The sequence below is a fragment of the Grus americana genome, chromosome 24 (genome assembly GCF_028858705.1).
Source record: "Grus americana isolate bGruAme1 chromosome 24, bGruAme1.mat, whole genome shotgun sequence".
NCBI lineage: Eukaryota > Metazoa > Chordata > Aves > Gruiformes > Gruidae > Grus > Grus americana.
In genome coordinates, this window is record NC_072875.1 from 1,579,288 (window position 1) to 1,596,303 (window position 17,016).

At 44.5% G+C, this 17,016-nt stretch overlaps 3 protein-coding genes across 6 annotated transcripts in view; 2 read left to right on the forward strand and 1 right to left on the reverse strand.

Annotated features, from left to right (window-relative positions):
- Window positions 1-122: 122 nt before the first annotated feature.
- On the reverse strand, window positions 123-4,115 carry PIH1D2 (PIH1 domain containing 2). Of its 2 annotated transcripts, none has more exons than XM_054803123.1 (5): window positions 3,695-4,115; window positions 3,456-3,579; window positions 2,710-2,955; window positions 1,887-2,152; window positions 123-1,770 (listed from the first exon to the last, which is right to left on the reverse strand). In XM_054803123.1, the coding sequence occupies exons 1-5, from the start codon at window positions 3,953-3,955 to the stop codon at window positions 1,624-1,626; spliced, it is 1,044 nt and encodes a 347-aa protein (XP_054659098.1). In that variant the 5' UTR covers window positions 3,956-4,115; the 3' UTR covers window positions 123-1,623. The 2 variants fall into 2 exon arrangements, with proteins under 2 accessions (XP_054659098.1, XP_054659099.1); XM_054803124.1 differs by having other exon boundaries at window positions 3,691-3,956.
- Window positions 4,116-4,131: 16 nt separating this feature from the next.
- Window positions 4,132-9,507, forward strand: NKAPD1 (NKAP domain containing 1). 2 transcript variants are annotated; one of them, XM_054803125.1, is made up of 5 exons: window positions 4,132-4,353; window positions 5,435-5,535; window positions 6,681-6,836; window positions 7,265-7,318; window positions 8,134-9,507. In XM_054803125.1, exons 1-5 carry the CDS (start codon window positions 4,285-4,287, stop codon window positions 8,654-8,656), a joined length of 903 nt encoding a protein of 300 aa, XP_054659100.1. In that variant the 5' UTR covers window positions 4,132-4,284; the 3' UTR covers window positions 8,657-9,507. The 2 variants fall into 2 exon arrangements, with proteins under 2 accessions (XP_054659100.1, XP_054659101.1); XM_054803126.1 differs by having other exon boundaries at window positions 4,314-4,353; window positions 6,569-6,836; window positions 8,134-8,812.
- The window catches only part of LOC129196145 (succinate dehydrogenase [ubiquinone] cytochrome b small subunit, mitochondrial-like), a 51,660-nt gene continuing 43,623 nt past the window's right edge, over window positions 8,980-17,016 (forward strand). Inside the window, exons 1-4 of one of the 2 annotated variants that reach the window (XM_054803122.1) lie at window positions 8,980-10,450; window positions 10,530-10,634; window positions 12,699-12,843; window positions 15,821-16,525. In XM_054803122.1, coding sequence (XP_054659097.1) covers window positions 10,393-10,450; window positions 10,530-10,634; window positions 12,699-12,843; window positions 15,821-15,986 — 474 coding nt within the window. In that variant the 5' untranslated portion in view covers window positions 8,980-10,392 and the 3' untranslated portion in view covers window positions 15,987-16,525. Of the gene's footprint in view, window positions 10,451-10,529; window positions 10,635-12,698; window positions 12,844-15,820; window positions 16,526-17,016 lie in introns of those variants that run through there. The other variant, XM_054803117.1, reaches the window with a different exon arrangement.

Sequence of the window (17,016 nt, forward strand, 5' to 3'; positions counted from 1 at the left end):
TGGTTTTCATGCCTGGCTTAAGCAAAAAAAGTTCATTAAGGTTTTGATTTTTTCTTTAATGATTTAAAATACCTTGGTTCCAGACTTGCTCTAGTGGACCTACATTCTATTAAATGTTTGGAATTGACAACTACTAAAACATGTTCCAGTGCTTTTCTATTCAGTCGTGTGTGGCTTACTCTACTGCTATAGCAGTAATCAGAGCTGTTTAGCCTTTCAGTCCGATAGTGAAACTCACCCTATTAACCTTAAATTGTAATCACAAATGTTCCAAAATAATACATGCTTTATTACTGTGATGCAGCAGTGAACGTTAATCTTCCTGGCTTCGCTGCTGCAGTGTTCACCAGAATCTCAGATTCTGGCTACGGAGACCTTTCACTTTCTTCCTGCAGTAAGAACACCGAATAGTTTATCCTATGGAAACGTTCTGTGAATGACTATCAGACTCTGGAACACTTGCAGCTCAAAAAATCCTATCCAGTGCGTATGCTTGGGAGTGCTGATAGTGACTTCTGGTACTGCTTGCATCCTCTAACAGGTCAGCTCAGCTTGTGCAGCGATAGAATTTCAGCCTGAACTTGCAAGTATAACGTGTGAACAGTATTTCAATACAGCCTTCTAGGTTGCTTTGAAACAAAGAAAGGGGAAGGCTAGGAGTTACTGCTGTTTTGTAAGCCTGTATTTTAAAGTTGCAGCTCAAAACCAGTTTGCCTATTTCCATTTCTGATCTGATGAATACTGGTACAGAAACATGGTTGTAGTGTAAATGTGTCATTGAAGCCGTAAGAATAACATACTACTAAATCAATCCTGAAACTAAGATCACTTAAACTCTTGTTTGTCCCTTTCCCAATTAATTCTAGAAATGCTTAGTAATCCTTGAAGTTGTTTTGTGTTGCTTTATAATACTTTGTATTTTGTGTATTAGTGTAAACTAATGCAGATAGTAATCTGAGTTGAAGTGCTCTGAGATTGTTTTTGGTTCACACTAAGGATTTTGAGCTTTGAATCTCTATATGCTGTTTCGAATAGTCCACAATAGGTCTGTTTTATGGTCTCATTCAGAGATTACCAGAAGTGAAGTCAAGCATATTCAGTGACTGAAAAGACTACAAAGCCTATTCCAGTTAAGATCAGCCAGGATTGTCCTAAAAAGAACAGCAACAGCATGCAGGGCAACTTGTAGAACTGCGTATGACACACCTCTGCTGGTTGTTCCAGCGTTATATACATGTGAGAACTGCTCTAACCATGTGAATCCAGTAATCAATTTATTTAGCAAAAAACCTTCACAACTGTTACTGCTATGCCTTAAGGCAAAATGAATGATGTAGTAAAGCATGTATGCATTTATGGTTCTTTACTACAGCTGATAACATATTCAAGTACTCCTTGAATATTTACAATCTTTACTTATTTTTTTCCTAAGTTTGGTGGTGCTAGTATCCCTGCAGAGTTCCTTTTCTACAGGGATCTTCTAAAGGCATTTGAGGTATTCACCCCTGAAGATTAGAGGGTCAGTAAAAAAAAACCCTTCATCACCATCTAAAAGTTAGGATTCTCATTCTGGGCTTTCATTTTGTTCTGTCATCTGTGAACATAAACTAGACAATGCAGTCTTTAAGGATCTGTCTTGGTAACTGGCACTGTGATAAACAATACTTGTTTTCCTTTGTTAAATACTGCTGTAGTTGTTTCTTCATCCACTAATTCTGGCAGATCTAGCTGTAATTTGTATTTTTCCGGGACTTCAAGGATTATGTCATCCTAAACCAAGAAAATTGAAATACTTGATTAACAATTTGACACCAAATTAGCAGTGAGCTTTTCTAGGAATTGGATACTAGAGAGAAAACACAAGGTTATTCTTTCTGCTATCTTACCTTTGAAATTCTCAGGTCACACTCAGAAACAGAGCTAACCTTAGGCAATTCAATTTTGAGTTCAATTTTGAGTGGTTTCTTGTTTGCATCCCTCATGGTGATCATTTCATAGACAGGGGTACTTAGCTTGTGTGGCATTTCAGTACTGGCAATTTCCTTTATCAGATGCACTTTAGACTGTGTCACACGTTCTTCCTTCAGCAGCACAGGAGCATTGCTGCAGTCCTCAGCTTCCATAGCGAGCAGCAGCTGATCGAGTGTCAGTTCTTTCAAGAAAAAGAAGTTTTTCACATATATCACTCAGTTACTAAGAACTGTAATGTTCTGCCACTTGACAAATGTATCACAAAAGTTTCAACTGTAGTTAATTGTAATTAGCAATTTTGTTAGCTGAAGACTGTTACTGGCTATTTCTCCTTTGCCCATGACTTGGTTTTATTGCCAACGGGTTAAAAATTGTTGTTTTCAGACTAATAGTTACAGCAGCAACCCCTTTTACTCAGCTTAAAGCAAAAGAAAATTAGCACCTCAAAGGATCAAACCCTAGCAGAGTTCGCATGTCTAGCTGATAGAGGAGAAAGGGAATTTGCTTTTCCGGTGTCACTAGTTTCTCCATTGTAAAACACCAGAAATGAATGCAGATAGGCCAGCAGGGTTAAACTAATGTCTAGTATGAATGCTACTGCCTTACTCTGAATTCTTGGAGAGAAGCGTTTGGTTTATGCTTACAGCAAGAATTGGGGTTAGAGAGATGAGGCTTGAGTAAATTTGTGGAAGAATCTGACAGGTCCTCAAAGAGAAGTGACAGCAGATCTCTACATACCCTTCTTTGTGTCCTGACTGAGGTGCGGAGTTGGCATCTGCCTTCCTTTCAGACGTTGCTGCATCGTTTCCAGGCTTCCTTTCAATTTGAATGGTTCAATGGTGTACAACTTAGAAAGAATAAGGTTGCATCGTTCCTCAACGAATTTAAGTGTCAAATGGATCAAGTGGTCCATTTTTTCTGGGTTTTCTTCTCCCCTCTGAAGAACATCTGGGTTATATGCAATATCTATAATGCTGTACAGGTCTATAAAAAAAGTTATGTGTCAGAATTATTGCTATGGGACCACCTGCCAGTGTTCTTTATAATCGCTTGATTTAAAAGCGAAGGAAATGAATTTGTGGCTTACGGGTAGAGAGCTAATTCTATCAACCTCGTTTAGAAATGACACCTCTCCACGCGCTGGTCCTGCAGCGTGTGTTCAAGAAGAAGCATGGGAACGTGATCCAACTCAATGCGTGTATTTGTGGTCAAAGAGATTCCTAGCGCATAAGTACTTTTCAGGATTTAAAGGCGTGCAATTTTTGTGATTCTTCAGCTTTTTTCAAAAATGAAGGACCCTTAAGGAGTCCCGGTTGAGGTACACCTGTCGCGTTCTTGCCTTGCCACCCCCTCCCCGAGCCAAGAGCTGGCCCCGGCACAGCACCACCCTCCGTTACAGCGAGAATCTGCGTGTAATTGCCACGCAATGCACTGCTGCAGGAAGAAATGCATCCGAGGCGAGGCGCAGCTCTCTTGGGACGTACCTCCTTCGCCAGACACCACTTCCAGCGGCCCCGCACTAACAGGTGTGGGATCAGTGGGGGCCTCGGGCGCCGGCACCCTTGTCCAGCTGCAGACGTTGATGAACAGCGGCCCCCCGGCAATGCCCTGCAAGAGACCGAGCCGCGGCTGAGCGACCCGTCCCCCTCTGGCCCCGCAGTCGCCCTCGTGCCCCCTCCCAGCACTCGGGCGGGAGGCCGAGCCCCAAACCCCGCGCACCCACCGCGGGACGGGCCCGCAGGCACAGGTGAGGCTCCGGCGGGGCACAGAGCCGCTCAGCCTCGGCGCGCTGCTGCCGCAGGAGCCGGCGGTAGGCCTGGGGATCGTTCTCCGCCATCTCATCCAGCAGCGACCAGAGCTGCGCGGCTAGCGCCGCGCCCGCCATGGGTGCCGCCATGGGTGCCGCCGTCGCGTAGCGACGGCAACCGGAAGGGCTGCGCTCTGCGGGTCCGCCCGCCTTCCCCGTCCTCCTGGTTCCGCGCATGCCGGCCCCGCGGCGGAGCTGGACGCTGCCTGCCTGTCCCCGGAGCCGCCGCCGAACTGCCCCGCCCCGCCCTGTCCCGTCCCGTCCCGTCCCGTGGTGTCCCGTGGTGTCCGGGGTCGGGGACGGCGGCGGCTCAGCGCCCCGGCGTCTGCTGCCAGGAGGAGGCACTTCGCGGGGACCACTTCCGGTCGGGAGCCGAGAGCAGGCCCGGCCTCTCCCGTCCCTTGCTGCCCGCGGCTGCGGGGCCGCCCCGGTGAGCGGCCCCCGCCCGGCCCCGGTGTGGCGTGCCCGGTGGGGCCGGCGTCCGCGGGGCCGTGTAGGGCGAGAGGATGTCCCGAGTGCCGGTAGGGAAGGTGCTGCTGCGGAACGTCATCCGGCACACGGGCGCGCACAACAAGGTATGGCCGGGGCCGGTGGGGCTGCCGACCTCGGCGGTCCCTTGTCCTCCCTCTCTGCGGTGGCTCTTCCAACAGGCTTTGCCCCGTGCCCGCTTGTGCAGGCCGCTGTTGTCCGCGGGTCCGACTGGAGACGCCCTGGGCATCACCTGGGCGTTGCCGTGCGCCGTATGCCGGGCCCGGGACTGCTGGTACCTCCCCGGTGGTGCGGAGCCGCCGCCGGCGGAGCGGGGCGGGCGGAATGCCCGAGTTGTCATCTGGCATTCCCAGCGGGGATGGGGGGGGCGGGTGTGTTTTTCAGAGAGGAAAGGGGCTCGTTGAAATCAGCTACGTGAACATTGTTAGTCTCACTTTCGGTTTTTCTTGAGTTCCCATCCTGGCGAGGGAATGCGTACGTATATTTACCTATAAAATTCGCCCTATGGAAAACTTACTCTCTCAGGACTTTAGTGAAAATTATGGTTTGCCTTTTTAAAAGCAGCAAACCCTTTTTTTTTTTTTTTTTTCGTACTGTGTAGGTACTTTTAATTGCATCAAAGTATTTGAACTTTGTGTAAGTGTGCACAGGCAGTATTTTAGTGCAAGATTAAGAAACCCTGATAACTTTAGCAAACTATTTAAAATAAATTTCTGACATAAATTAGTCGAATCTGCTGAATTATTTCATATGTTTATAAAATCACTCATGTAGAGTCAGTGTCCATAAACACAAATCTGTGCCAGACCACTCAGTATTTGCATGCTGTGTCTTTTCAGTGTAGCGTAACTTCTCATTTTGGCTTGGTCCTTCCAGATTATATTTATATACTGATGACAAGGCAGGGTAGCCAGAACAGCTGATATAGCAAAATCAGGCAAACCCGCCATTTCTGATGCCGTTATCCTTATGTGCTTTGTTGGAGTATTACCATCAAGAGATTCTCCTTTTGGTTACCTTGGTTATGGCTAGAAATAATAATCTGTTTCAGTATGGTAGGAAAGCTTGCTGTGAATTTCATTAGCAGGACTGTTGAGCTAGGAGCTGATGCTACATGTCTGTAAAGTTTCCCTGATGTTACACTTGTTTCCTTTCTGTGACTTTCAGATTCAGGAAGAGACAGAAATGTGGAAAATAAGGGAGTGGGAGAAACAGACAGAAGAGACTTACTGGAAAAGGCAAAGCAGAATGCTGTCGGACACCTCCAGGTGGGTTTTGGTTGTGTGGAGGACATAATTGTCTTGACTTAGTTTCTGAAGCCTTTTGTGCTCTAATACTTTAAGAACATTCTGTGATGACTATGTGTTTACAATATATGAAGACTACATAGACTACAGATATATTTCTTCTCTCCCTAATAAGTCTTTTGAAAGATGTCAGACCTTTGTGTAAGTCTGACCTTTTATCTCTTCATTTAGACGTGTAGTCTTCAAAATACAACATTAAGTAGGCCGAGCTCTCTGAAGCAGTGGGGCTAGGAAGTGCTTAAGTAATATGTCAGACTGTTGTGAGGAAAGTCTAATGTATTGCCATTTAGGTTAGCAGTAAACAAAACTGTTGTGGTGTGGGGTTCTGTACTATTATAACACACCAGTATTGACTGCTGCTTGTGTGGTATCTGTTAAATCACTCTGACATGCCCGAGTGTCTCACAAGCTACATGAAAACAAGCTGGGTTTAGGGTGAGGGTTTTGCAGGGGAGAGGCAGGGCTTACTACCCTGCCTTCTGAAGACTTCTCAGAACTGTGAATATTGCAGGAAGTGGTTTTAGTATCTCAGGGGAGAACACCTTTTAGACTTACCTAAGTCCATGGTTGCTGCTTGGCTCAGGAAGTGCAGCGATTCAAGTGAGAAACAAAACTAGAGTCATAAGCATGTGAGATCATTCAAAACTGTTGATGCTTTCTGTGGATTTGGGGTCTTAGTCTTGGTACCTGATCAAGTTGCAATTCTAGTAAGTCAGTTCTACTTCTTCAGTTTCCCCTTTGCTACTTCTACTAGCCTGTGTCTCACTGCATAGTGTTAGTCTGTTCCTGCAGAGTATTCTGGAAGAAAACTGCATTTGTTGTGACAGGCAAGATGACCCCTTCCTCTAATTTTGCATTGTGAGCATCTCTGCCAAGAACTTTGCTGTGCATAGAGGGCTGTAGGAGATTTTGAAAACCAGTGTTAGCTACTGAACTGGTTTTGTGAGAGCTGTTAATGGTGACTGTTAAAATGATAGCTGGTCTTCTTGCATAGATGGACATCCAAGACTTGCTGGATTTTTGCTCTACTCGCTGGACTAACCCCTTGCTCAGAAAATTTCTCCATCAGAGCTGACAGCTGAAGGACAACTGTTCTCTTTCTGCAGCAGTCGGATGCGCAGTGATGGCTTTGATGAGGAGGGCCACAGGGCTGACTGGAAAACAAAGAACTCACAATTTCTTGACCCAGTCGAAGATGGTCTCCTTAGGGCCCGATCCTGGAATAAAAAGCTGTATGAATGTGAAGCCAACATGCCAGACAGGTCTGTGGGGGAATTAAATGTTCTGTGATTGTAACTGTAATTAAAACACCTTTCTGGAGTTCATCTATAGAGTTCAGTAAGCAGCAAAAGCTCAGCCCTAAGCTTAGCAACTAAGCTTAGTATTTATTACTTTACCTAAGGGACTTAAATCTCGAGAAATGCAAGTTAGTGCTCTCCAGGGTTACTTTAAAGAAATTTGAGTTGTAGTTTTCCCTAATTAGAAATGGAAAAGAGACTGAAAATATAAGGTGTATTTAAATAGTACCAACCAAATCAGTCATATTTCCTTCCTTCTTTGTTGGGAAGGTTCTGATATCCCTCCTTTGCTATTTAAGCTCATGTTCGTTCTATGGCTCTGTCTTTTCAGAATTACATTTTTTGCTTTAACAACTTGTCTGTTTTTAACAGATGGTTCTGCTTTCTTACAGATGGGGTCACAGTGGCTATAAAGAGTTGTACCCTGAAGAATTTGATACAGATAGGTGAGGCAAGCAGACTTACTAACATATCCAGAATCTTACTTCTGTCAAGTTATGCAGGGAATTTTACAACTGAGTTTTAAGTTTTGAATATAGATCAGCCTTGAATGTAAAGCAGCACTGTTTAGTTAACAGACACTCACTGAAAAAAATCTAATTCATTAATGTGGTTTCCCCTTGTTTGAGTCTTAGGAGGGGATTGCATCTTTTATAGTAATTAGATATTCAGCTTTAGCTTGAGTTACTAAAATGCTGTGAATCTGGAAGGTCTGTCTGGGCCAACCGATAGCCAGAGTAGTAGGCTAAATCCAAATCAGCTCACTATAACCCTCACACATATCAGCTTCAGGTTCTCCTTTCCATTATAGTGTACCTGTATTTTCTGTGTTTCTCGTTATTTGAAGAATATAAATTCATGCAGTATCCTGGAGAGTGGAGACTTAACTGTAAAGTAAGATCTTAGACAGAATTAATTATTTTTAAACTGCACCTAAGAGATTCATCAAGTACAATATTTGTCAGGCTTACAGATTTGAAGTAACCCCCTATAAATGAGTTTTCATCACTCAGTGGCTTTCAGTACACATTCTCCTTGGTTCTGGCTCAAATATCTTAAATGGAGGTATTAGAAAGATGTGGACCCAAGCTGTTAACAAGCACTTGAAACAAAATGCAGCTACCACATCTGTCAAATATCTGCTTCCCTGCTCTAGCTAAATGAATTGATGAGCTTGCTTAAGTCTTTGAGACAGAAAAGGCTCAACTGCTATGTGCCTTCCTGTCTGCTTCCTTTTGGTCATCCTTTGTTCTTTTTACAGTGACCAGCAAGAAGGAGATGAACAAAATACTATCAATGGGAAGAAGAAATCTCATGTGGGAAAGCAAACTGCCCGTGAGTCACACAAACGGAAAAAAACAAATAAATCACACAAGAAGAAGCAAAAAAAGCGATCACACAAAAAGCGAAAGAAAAAGAAAAAGGAGCAGGGAAGAACATCATCAGATTCTTCCCAGGAGAGCGAGTGCTCAGAAGAGGAGACTTCAAGCACCCGGAAAGGGAAACACAAGCGCAAGAAAAAGACCAGGAAAGTGCCTGCCAGGGAACCTACCTCTTCTTCTGGGCAGGAAAGTGACTTTTCTCATGCAAGCAGCTCAACCACCAGCAGCTCTGAGGACAGTGAATCTCAGGAGAAAAAAGAGAAACGGCCCCCAAAAAAGAGAAAGAAACGTCACAGTTCTGTGCCAGAGAGGCACAATGAAGTACCAGAGAAGAGAAGCAAGAGGAAGAACTGGAAAGTGGCCACTGATGAAAAATCAGAGGATAGCTCAGATGAGGACTGATGACTCTAGGCTGCAGCTCAAACAATAAGGTAGAGGACAGAGGCAGGTATTTCTCTTTCAGCACTGCCCCATGGTACAACTTGTTTCAGCACTGTGGTTTATATACATCCTGCCAGCTGACGGGGGAGAAAATGAGCCTTGGCAGCCTGCAGTAGGTGCCCCCTTGCTTTTCATTGACTTGACATTCAGAAAACCAGGGGAGCAGTTGCCTGTCTCACAGGTTGGCTAGTCCTGCCAACTTCAGAGTCTTTCTGTGACAAGGTTGACTTCTCACGCACAAAAATGTTACAGGCTGTCTGCAAGGGGAAACCAGGCATGTTTGCACCATTTTTATTTTTTTTAATTAAGTCTTAACAGATTGCTTTTTTGGGTTACCAAATCAATGACCACGACTTGCAATAGGAGAAGGGAGAGACAAAAAGTCTGATAACAGAGGAAATGTCACTGGATTTAACCCTGCGGTAGCTTTGTCTTCCCATCCTCCAGCAGAAGCAGACCTGTGTGGCGACATGCACGCGGTCAGCTGGACACAGAAGGGAGCATGAAGGAATACTCTCATTCCAGCTGAAGGTGCAGTGACTCCTTCCATGATGGTGAAGAAAAGACACCAGTGCGTCTTGCTTGTTTTAGACTTGTCTCCAAGTCATGTCACGGGCTGGCCATTGTGTCTACCTTTCCTTCATTCTCTCTAGGGGGATGCTGAAACCATTTGTGCTTGAGAGAGAAGCCTTGGTGGGTGTTGTGTTCTGTCTCTGGTCTGCCCAATGTATTACTGGAGAAATTGGTACTGGGCCGTTCTTCCTGCAGTTGAACAGCCAAGCCTTTTAACAAAATAAATAAATCCAGACATATTTGATGCTTTTGTCATTGTTTTGGAGTGAAGCCCAGGGACAGAGCACAGGCCTGAGAAGTCTAGGTGGTCCTTGTGTTCTCCCTGTGCCACGTGTTTCTGCCTGATCAGACCAGGTGGCTGTGGAGGGCTCAGAGGAGATGAAGCAAGGGAGGCTGGAGTGGAACGTAGCCATCAGGGAAACGCACTGCGCTGAGGTGAATGTTGGGCGTCGGTGACGGAGCACAGCTCCAGCTTTAGTCTACGCACGAACAGGTACAAAACAGTGCCAATGCCCCTAGGTCCTCATTCCAAGTCCTGCCTACTGGCGCTCTTTCACTTCAAGTGAAAAGACATTCTCTGCATGCCGTTATCTGCAGGCTAATGCAGAAGACTTGGAGAAGGCAGTGCTGCAGACTTGGCTTGCTTTCAGCTGCTCGCTCTTGTATCGCAGCCACTTCTCTGCTGGTCAGTCGTGCAGTAACAATGCAACTGCTTTGTGCGCATCATGGGAAACATTCGAGGTGTTTATTTTGCGTAGCTTCCCTCATACAAAGATTTTTTCCATCAGCAAACGTGCAGGTAAGGAGCGCCTGGATCCGCTGTGGCCCTTGTTGTGGATTGTAAGGTATGACCGAGCATCTCCTCCGAAGCAGCGCTGCCGCTGTGCTGAGCGGCTTTTCCGCAGCCGTTGCTGGGTCGGGGGCGGCCCGGAGGTCGCAGGCGCGACTCGTCTCAGCCTCCCGCGGCTCCGGGAAAAGCCGCGGTTCCGCCCCGCCCTCCCACCTCCACCGCGGCAGAGCCGGGCGGGGCGCGTCGCCGTTGCCACCGCCCCCTAGCGCGGAAGCGGAAGGGCTGCGGCGGCTTCCAGCTCCGGTGCGAGGTGCCCTTGGGCTGGCTGGGGACGATGGCGGCGTTGGTGCTGCTGCGGGCGGGGCTGGCACGGCCCCGCGGCGCGCAGATGGGTGAGTGCCCACCGGCCCCGCGCCCTGCCGCCCCGGCGCCCTGGCCTGCCCTGACACTTCGTCCCGGTTCTCTCCGCAGCTCTCCTCGGGAGGACCCTTCGCCACCGCCCCGCGGTCCTGGCGGCCGTCGCTGACCGGAGCGCTCCGTCCCGGCAAAGCCACAGCCCCCCCCAGCAGGGCCATGGTACGTTTTCGCGCCCCAGGGCAGCCCCCGTCGCGTGCGGGTGTGCGTGTGCGTGGGGTGTCCTCCCCCGTGTTTGTCAGCCGGCGCTGAGCCGTATTTCCCCGTCCTCGAAACAATTGCTCCAGTCCAGCCAAGCGGCGTGCTCTTCGTGTGCCCGTCACACCCGCGTCTGGTCAAGGTTGCCGATTTTTTGAGCCAGGAACGGCAGGTGTAAGTGACCAAGGGCAGAACAAATTCACGCACGGCACAGTAATTTTTCTTGGGCTCTTCTTGAGTGGGGTGGCGTTACTGGTATTACCAGAATGCCTTACCATCACCTGCGACAGTACCATTTTCAGTTGATAGCACGGTTGTTGATTGGCACTCTGCCCGGGTCTGATTTAAAACACGGTATATGTGGCTTTACGCTACTTGAATTTGAAACTGACGTTTGCAATGCCAGTATCAAGTTTGTGAATGCTGCAGGTTTTTAAATAGGAGAGAGTAACTGAATGTTCAGAAAGTAAATTTCGGCTTATTAACAAAGGTAGTAGTTTTTTCAAGTGTGGAGAAAAGGTTGAAAGATTTTAAATGAGAAGGAAAGTTTAACGTTTCTTATGGTTCACTAGCAGTAATAATATGAAAACATTGCATTTGTGACATCTTTCTTGAACAGTAGAGCTTCTGATTAACGGAGGTTAATCTGAGAAGTCCGATCTGCAGGCAGAGAGCATTTCTTAGATTGTTTTTTCCTTTCTCCGTGTGGTAAGACTACGTAGAGGTGATGAAAGATAATCATGCCAAGACCAAGTTCTCGTCTGTCAGTTGCACAGTCAACTATGAGAAATGTTGTGACTGGAGATTAAGGATGTTTTGTAGCCATTACAATGCAACTTAGAAGTGGAAAGGATGGTGAAACACTTGTAAAAGAAATTGGCTTAAACACAGCAAAGCCGCTTCCTTCCTTTCTAGTCTGGACTTCATCTTAACAACAAAATTCATGCACATGCTGTGAAGCATTCTTGGCCATGGAGTTCTACAGGGACAGCTTATTAGTCCACAGCCTAGGTCCCTTTCATGTTTTACTTCAGGTCCTTTGCTTTCCTTACCTTGTCACTTTTCTAAACTTCTTTCCCCTTGCAAAAATGAAGCAAAACGTTTGCATTTTGGTTTAGATGGATGGATAATATCTGTGTGTTAGGTAAGCATTTTGGGGGTATTGTATTATAAAGGTAATTTCACAGAGTCAATTCTTGATGGTTTTAGCCTGGGCCGATGCTGACATTCTGCTTCAAAGTACTGCTTGTGGTGTTAGGGTTTTGGTTTGCTGCAGAACCTTCTAGATTTTTTTTCCCCCCCTCCCTAATAGTATTTGCATGCTTCTAAAAAGTAAGAGTCGGTTAAAGAGCTCCCTAACTGGTATTTCTATTTCTAGTGTCATCTGTTATGTGGTTCAAATTGTATCCAGCTGAGTATCAATGGAGGACTGAAATCCTTTGGTCTTCAGGCTACTTCTAGGTCATACATCACTGTGATGGTCCCAGAAGTTTAATCTGCTGTTTACAGTTAAAAATAGCAATACTGGCTTCTGGGCAGAACTGTGCACAGTTATCATGATGTCCCATTCACTAGAACTTGTAGTTGTGTCCATCCATCTCAAAGCCGTTCCTCAAAAGGCGGCAGTAGTAAATAGTACGTAACAGTCAGGTAATTCACTGGATAAAAAGGCTTTGCCTTTGGAGATACTTCTTGCCTGTGATGGTTGACTTGGACCTTTTTCCTGAACCGCAGGTGTTGAAAGTAGGACTGGTGTTTGTTTTGACTTTACCTGTTGAGCTTCTGTTCTTTTGTAGTAAAAGAAACTTCTCTTTCTTAGCAGCAGCAGAGAGAGGAGAATTTAAAATTAACGTTTTAGACATTCTGTAGCAGTAATTCAAAGGTGTCTAGGTTTTACTTGAGTGAAAGCTTTAGTAATCAAGTCAGAGAAAACATGTAATTGTGTGGTGCTGATCAGGATGAGGTATGTTTTTAAGGTTACAGCACTTTGAACAGGAACTTTGCACTGAAAAATACTTCTCCTTACAGGCAGTTCCAGGGCTGCATCTTTGCACTGGACAGGTGAGCGAGCTGTCAGTGTCCTCTTGCTTGGTCTCCTTCCTGCTGCCTACCTGTATCCTGGACCAGCCATGGACTATTCACTGGCTGCAGCCCTCACTCTCCATGGCCACTGGTAAGCACAATACGTCCCTCAGAATTAAGAGTAAAGTCTGGTGGTCAGGATGGCTCCAAGCCTTAGGCCTTAAATCTGTGTATGGCAGTAAGTCTACTGACTTATTTCCTGATCTAGTATAAAACATCTGGAAAGAGATGCAAACAAAGTCGTTGCTCTCCAAGTTCTGTGACAGTCGAGATCTTTGACAAGACTAGTTGTACCTTGGTCTTCCTTTGTCACTGTTCTCTCAGTCAGAAGACAGGATACGTATTGCTATTAAGGAATCCATAAACATTTTCTAGTGTTGTTCTACACAGTGTCTTACTTTAGGACGTCTTCCTTGCCACTGGCTATGTAGAATCTTGGACATTTTTATCTTACAGAAGAATCAATGTTGCACGAACAGCGGGAACAGAAACAGGACAGATCTATATAAAACAAGTCGTTCTTCAAAGGTTCTGTGCTGTGGGTTGGCTTTGTTCATCTCAGTGGTGATGAGATTCTGCGTAATAAAGAGTTCATAGTAAATAATCCACTAAAGAAGCTGAGACCTTGATCATTATTTTCTTGATTCCTGGGAAATGGATGCTTGCTCGTGTTCTTAAGTGTAGTTCTACTGTGATCTTTAATACGAGTAGGCTAGACCAGTCTTGTTAGGAGTGGATCCAGCTGCATGGTTGGCCTAACTGGCAGCATTTATATTCTCGAGGTGATACTGGTCTGTAGTTCCTTGTCACAGGGATAATGCAGATGAGCAACTTCACGGTACTTTGGGATGCCAGGTTTTTTTAAATCTCACTTTTGCCCTTATGAAGTTTTACCAGGGATTCTTGCACTTATCTCACTGTGACTGGGAGCTTCTTCCTGAAGCCCTCAAATCTAGTACAGAATTCATCTGAAATGTGGCTATCCTTGAACATATTCAGCAGAGCTCTTTCAAATATAAAATATATAAAGCTACGCTTGCTTGCCTTTGGAACATTTCTTCACTTGTTCAGTATGTGCACGTTGGTGCCATACTGGATGCGACCATGTGGGGAAATTCCAGGCAATGGAACAGGTTGTTGCAGGTTGATGTGTTGAAATGAGTTCTCTGGATGACATTTTGTGTCAATGCGTGTACATTTGATTCTTTAGTGAGTATCTCTTGCTGACAAAAGTGTCAGGATTGTTCATACTAGAAATCCCTTTTCCATAAACAGCGTGGGGACTTCCCCCTTGAGAAAAATGTCTTGTTGCTTGTGTGCAGCTCTGCTGGTAGCTTTCATCAGAGTGAATTCCTCCACCACTTGGGTGGGTGTTTTGTTCTCTTTTTAAGCTGGAAAGTTTCTCCAGTATTAAAGTCTTATTTTTGCAAAATACTGTCTTAAAAATCTAAAGGTGTTCCTATGTAGGAAAATTCCTGTCTTGTACTTTCATAGGTATTCAGTGCTAGAATATCGTTAAAGGAAAAAAGATTTGCTTGCCCTAAAAGATAATTTGATCACCATAACAGATCAGATAATCCCTCTAGTAGCTGACCAGGAACTGCAGAGGAGTATTGCATATATTTTTGAGGGACTTTCTTTCACCTTTCACTATGTTTTTCCTTAGGAAATCTTGTCCTAAAATATGTTGACTTACTCAAGATACCTGAAGCCATGTTTATCTTGTACCATTTTTGCTGGCAGGTAATAAAGATTTCTCTGCCCAGTGAAGCTGCTGTGTTGTGATCTAGATTGTGTGTCTACCACACATCCACTATTTCTCACTAATTCCCTTCCTTGTTCTCAGGGCCACTGGTCTTTTCCCATGAGGACTTTGTGTGAATCAGTTAGTGTGCTGTGAAGTAACACACCAGTTTTTCTGAGAGGTCTTAGCGTGGCTTGGTCTTATTGTGCAATGCAAAGAAAACATCTTAGGAAAATCCTTTATCAACACTACAGTTGAAGGACAGCCTGTGAATCCCAAGTTGGCTATGCCTTATTTATCTGCTCTTTGGAAGGCTCAATGTGTGGGTAAGTGCTGCTTGCACTCCTGATCTTATTCCACTGTCCAGTTGTAAAAAATAGCTTGACAGTAGTTGCCTTTCAGACTGCTTCCACTTTTTGCTTCTCTTCTGTGTATCCAGGGGTTCCTTGCTCCCCTCTTCTCACTTTTTTACATCTTTATGGTATTAGAACCCCCATCTAAGTGAAACTGAGCTCAGTGTTCATTTGTAGTGGCATCTGCTGCAGGACTTTGAACCTTGCTAGGTCACTAGTACGTCTTAAGTTGTGGGACATGGGTCCTTCAGCTTCAGGCTAGACCAAGGCAAAATCCTATGAAGAAAATTTCTGCATTAAATACAATGCTCTTGTTTTACCAAGTTGACATCTGTCATTGCAGAAAGCATATATTGTACTTTTGGGAAGAGAACTACCACATCAGTTTAGTAGCATCCTCTGTCTTCCTGTTGCTGGAGAGTTCAAAGCCGGACAATAGTTAACTTCCAGTCTGACAGATCTAGAAAAAAAAATGGAGTATGCTAATTTTTTTGGTTGCCGCTATTTTCTAATCTAATTACACATCCTGGAGTCTGTTGTGCCTTTATGACAATGGCTGGCCCCGGAGCCACACCTTGCTGTTCAAGCAAAAGGTATTTCCTTTGGTTGCCTTTCTTCAGTCCTTGGAAGTCAGATAAGCTGCCCACTGTTTCTTGGAGGCAGATTCTACAGATTCTATTGTCTGAAAGAGCTGTGCTCAACACCTTGTTTCCTCAGTACTATTAAGAAAACTTTGAGCCAATATGTATATACTTTTTAATAGAATATTAATGGAATGTTGTTCTGTTTTTTAAATAGATGCAGCTTCTTTTTGAGTGGGAACTGGGTGTTCTTTAGGAAAGGTTGATGATAGCAGGTGAAAAAAATTATGTGTTGGAGCCATCTTTGTAGAATGCTTACATAAACTGGGTGGATTTCAGTGAAGAATGCTCTGTCCTGACTTCGGCTTTTTTCTCCCTCTTATTCTGTAGGGGTCTTGGACAGGTTATAACTGACTACGTCCATGGAGATATACCCATTAAACTGGCCAATACAGGTCTGTACGTACTGTCGGCCGTTACCTTCACTGGCCTCTGCTACTTTAACTATTCCGATGTTGGTATCTGCAAGGCTGTTGCCATGCTGTGGAGCCTCTAAGATGCAACTGAGTCCCTGACAAACACGATTGTTTGCTGCTGCCTCTGCTTCATCATATTTTTACCAGCATGTTTAATCCAAAAGTGATAACCAAGAGTCCATAGTACATACGTACTGCAGCAAGTTCAGAGCTAGTCTTTTAGAAACAAATATCCATACTTTTTTGATTTATTGCAACAGCAGCAAAAATGTTAGAAAAGAAAAAGTAGATTTAAAGTGGATAATGTCCAGGTGAGAGTGAGTTGATTTAAGCTGCACTGTAAATTGGGAGGAGTTAATTACATCAATGACAGACTTATATAGCTGAAGGTAACTTTCCTTGTAATGGCAGCTTTAATGAGTGTTTTTCAAAAATAACTGTTATTTGGTTTCCTATTTTGTAAAACAAACTTGACTTGCGGAAAGTCGAACTGTTATTTCTGACAACACAACAACTGAATTGTATGTAAGGCACACCCTGTAACTCTTTGGACCCTGAGAGTTGATGTAGAAAAGGGAGTGCTTTTTTCTTAATCCATATAATAAAGAATTTGCAGAAATTGTGTGTGTGTGCTTCTGAATGATTCTTACTACTTTTAGGTTACTTAAAATGTTTTCTCTGCAAATAGTTTTGGGGTTTTTTTCTCTAAAATCAAGTTCAAATACTATTTCATACTGCTGTGTTACTGTTCATACTGTTACTCTGCGTTACTTCATTTAGATGTTAGAAAACAAAATATTTTTACGAATATGTATTGTAGCTAATACTTAGGGCTGACTTAGACTTGACTTAATACAAGAGTAACGCGTATTAGAAAATACAGCAATAATTGACTTAGAAGACTTTTGCAGGTTAATTTTAGGAGCCATAAATAGCGTATGGCTTTCATAGTTTCCCTGGAACCTGTATGTTCATCTGCAACATTTTTGGGGGTTTGTTTTCTAAATAAACACTGATACACATTTTCCTGTGTGACTGAAAAGACAACAAACATACCCTTTCTGTCATAGCTTGACATAAGACTGAGACAGTGTTCTTTTCTATGTCTTT

Coding starts and splice junctions, on each gene's coding strand:
- PIH1D2 (XM_054803123.1), bottom strand. CDS start 3,955: ATGCGCGGAACCAGGAGGACGGGGAAGGCGGGCGGACCCGCAGAGCGC. Junction 3,580..3,694: donor GCCTGCGGGCCCGTCCCGCG/GTGGGTGCGCGG, acceptor GGTCTCTTGCAG/GGCATTGCCGGGGGGCCGCT. Junction 1,771..1,886: donor GTGACCTGAGAATTTCAAAG/GTAAGATAGCAG, acceptor TTCTTGGTTTAG/GATGACATAATCCTTGAAGT.
- NKAPD1 (XM_054803125.1), top strand. CDS start 4,285: ATGTCCCGAGTGCCGGTAGGGAAGGTGCTGCTGCGGAACGTCATCCGG. Junction 5,536..6,680: donor ATGCTGTCGGACACCTCCAG/GTGGGTTTTGGT, acceptor CTCTTTCTGCAG/CAGTCGGATGCGCAGTGATG. Junction 6,837..7,264: donor GAAGCCAACATGCCAGACAG/GTCTGTGGGGGA, acceptor GCTTTCTTACAG/ATGGGGTCACAGTGGCTATA.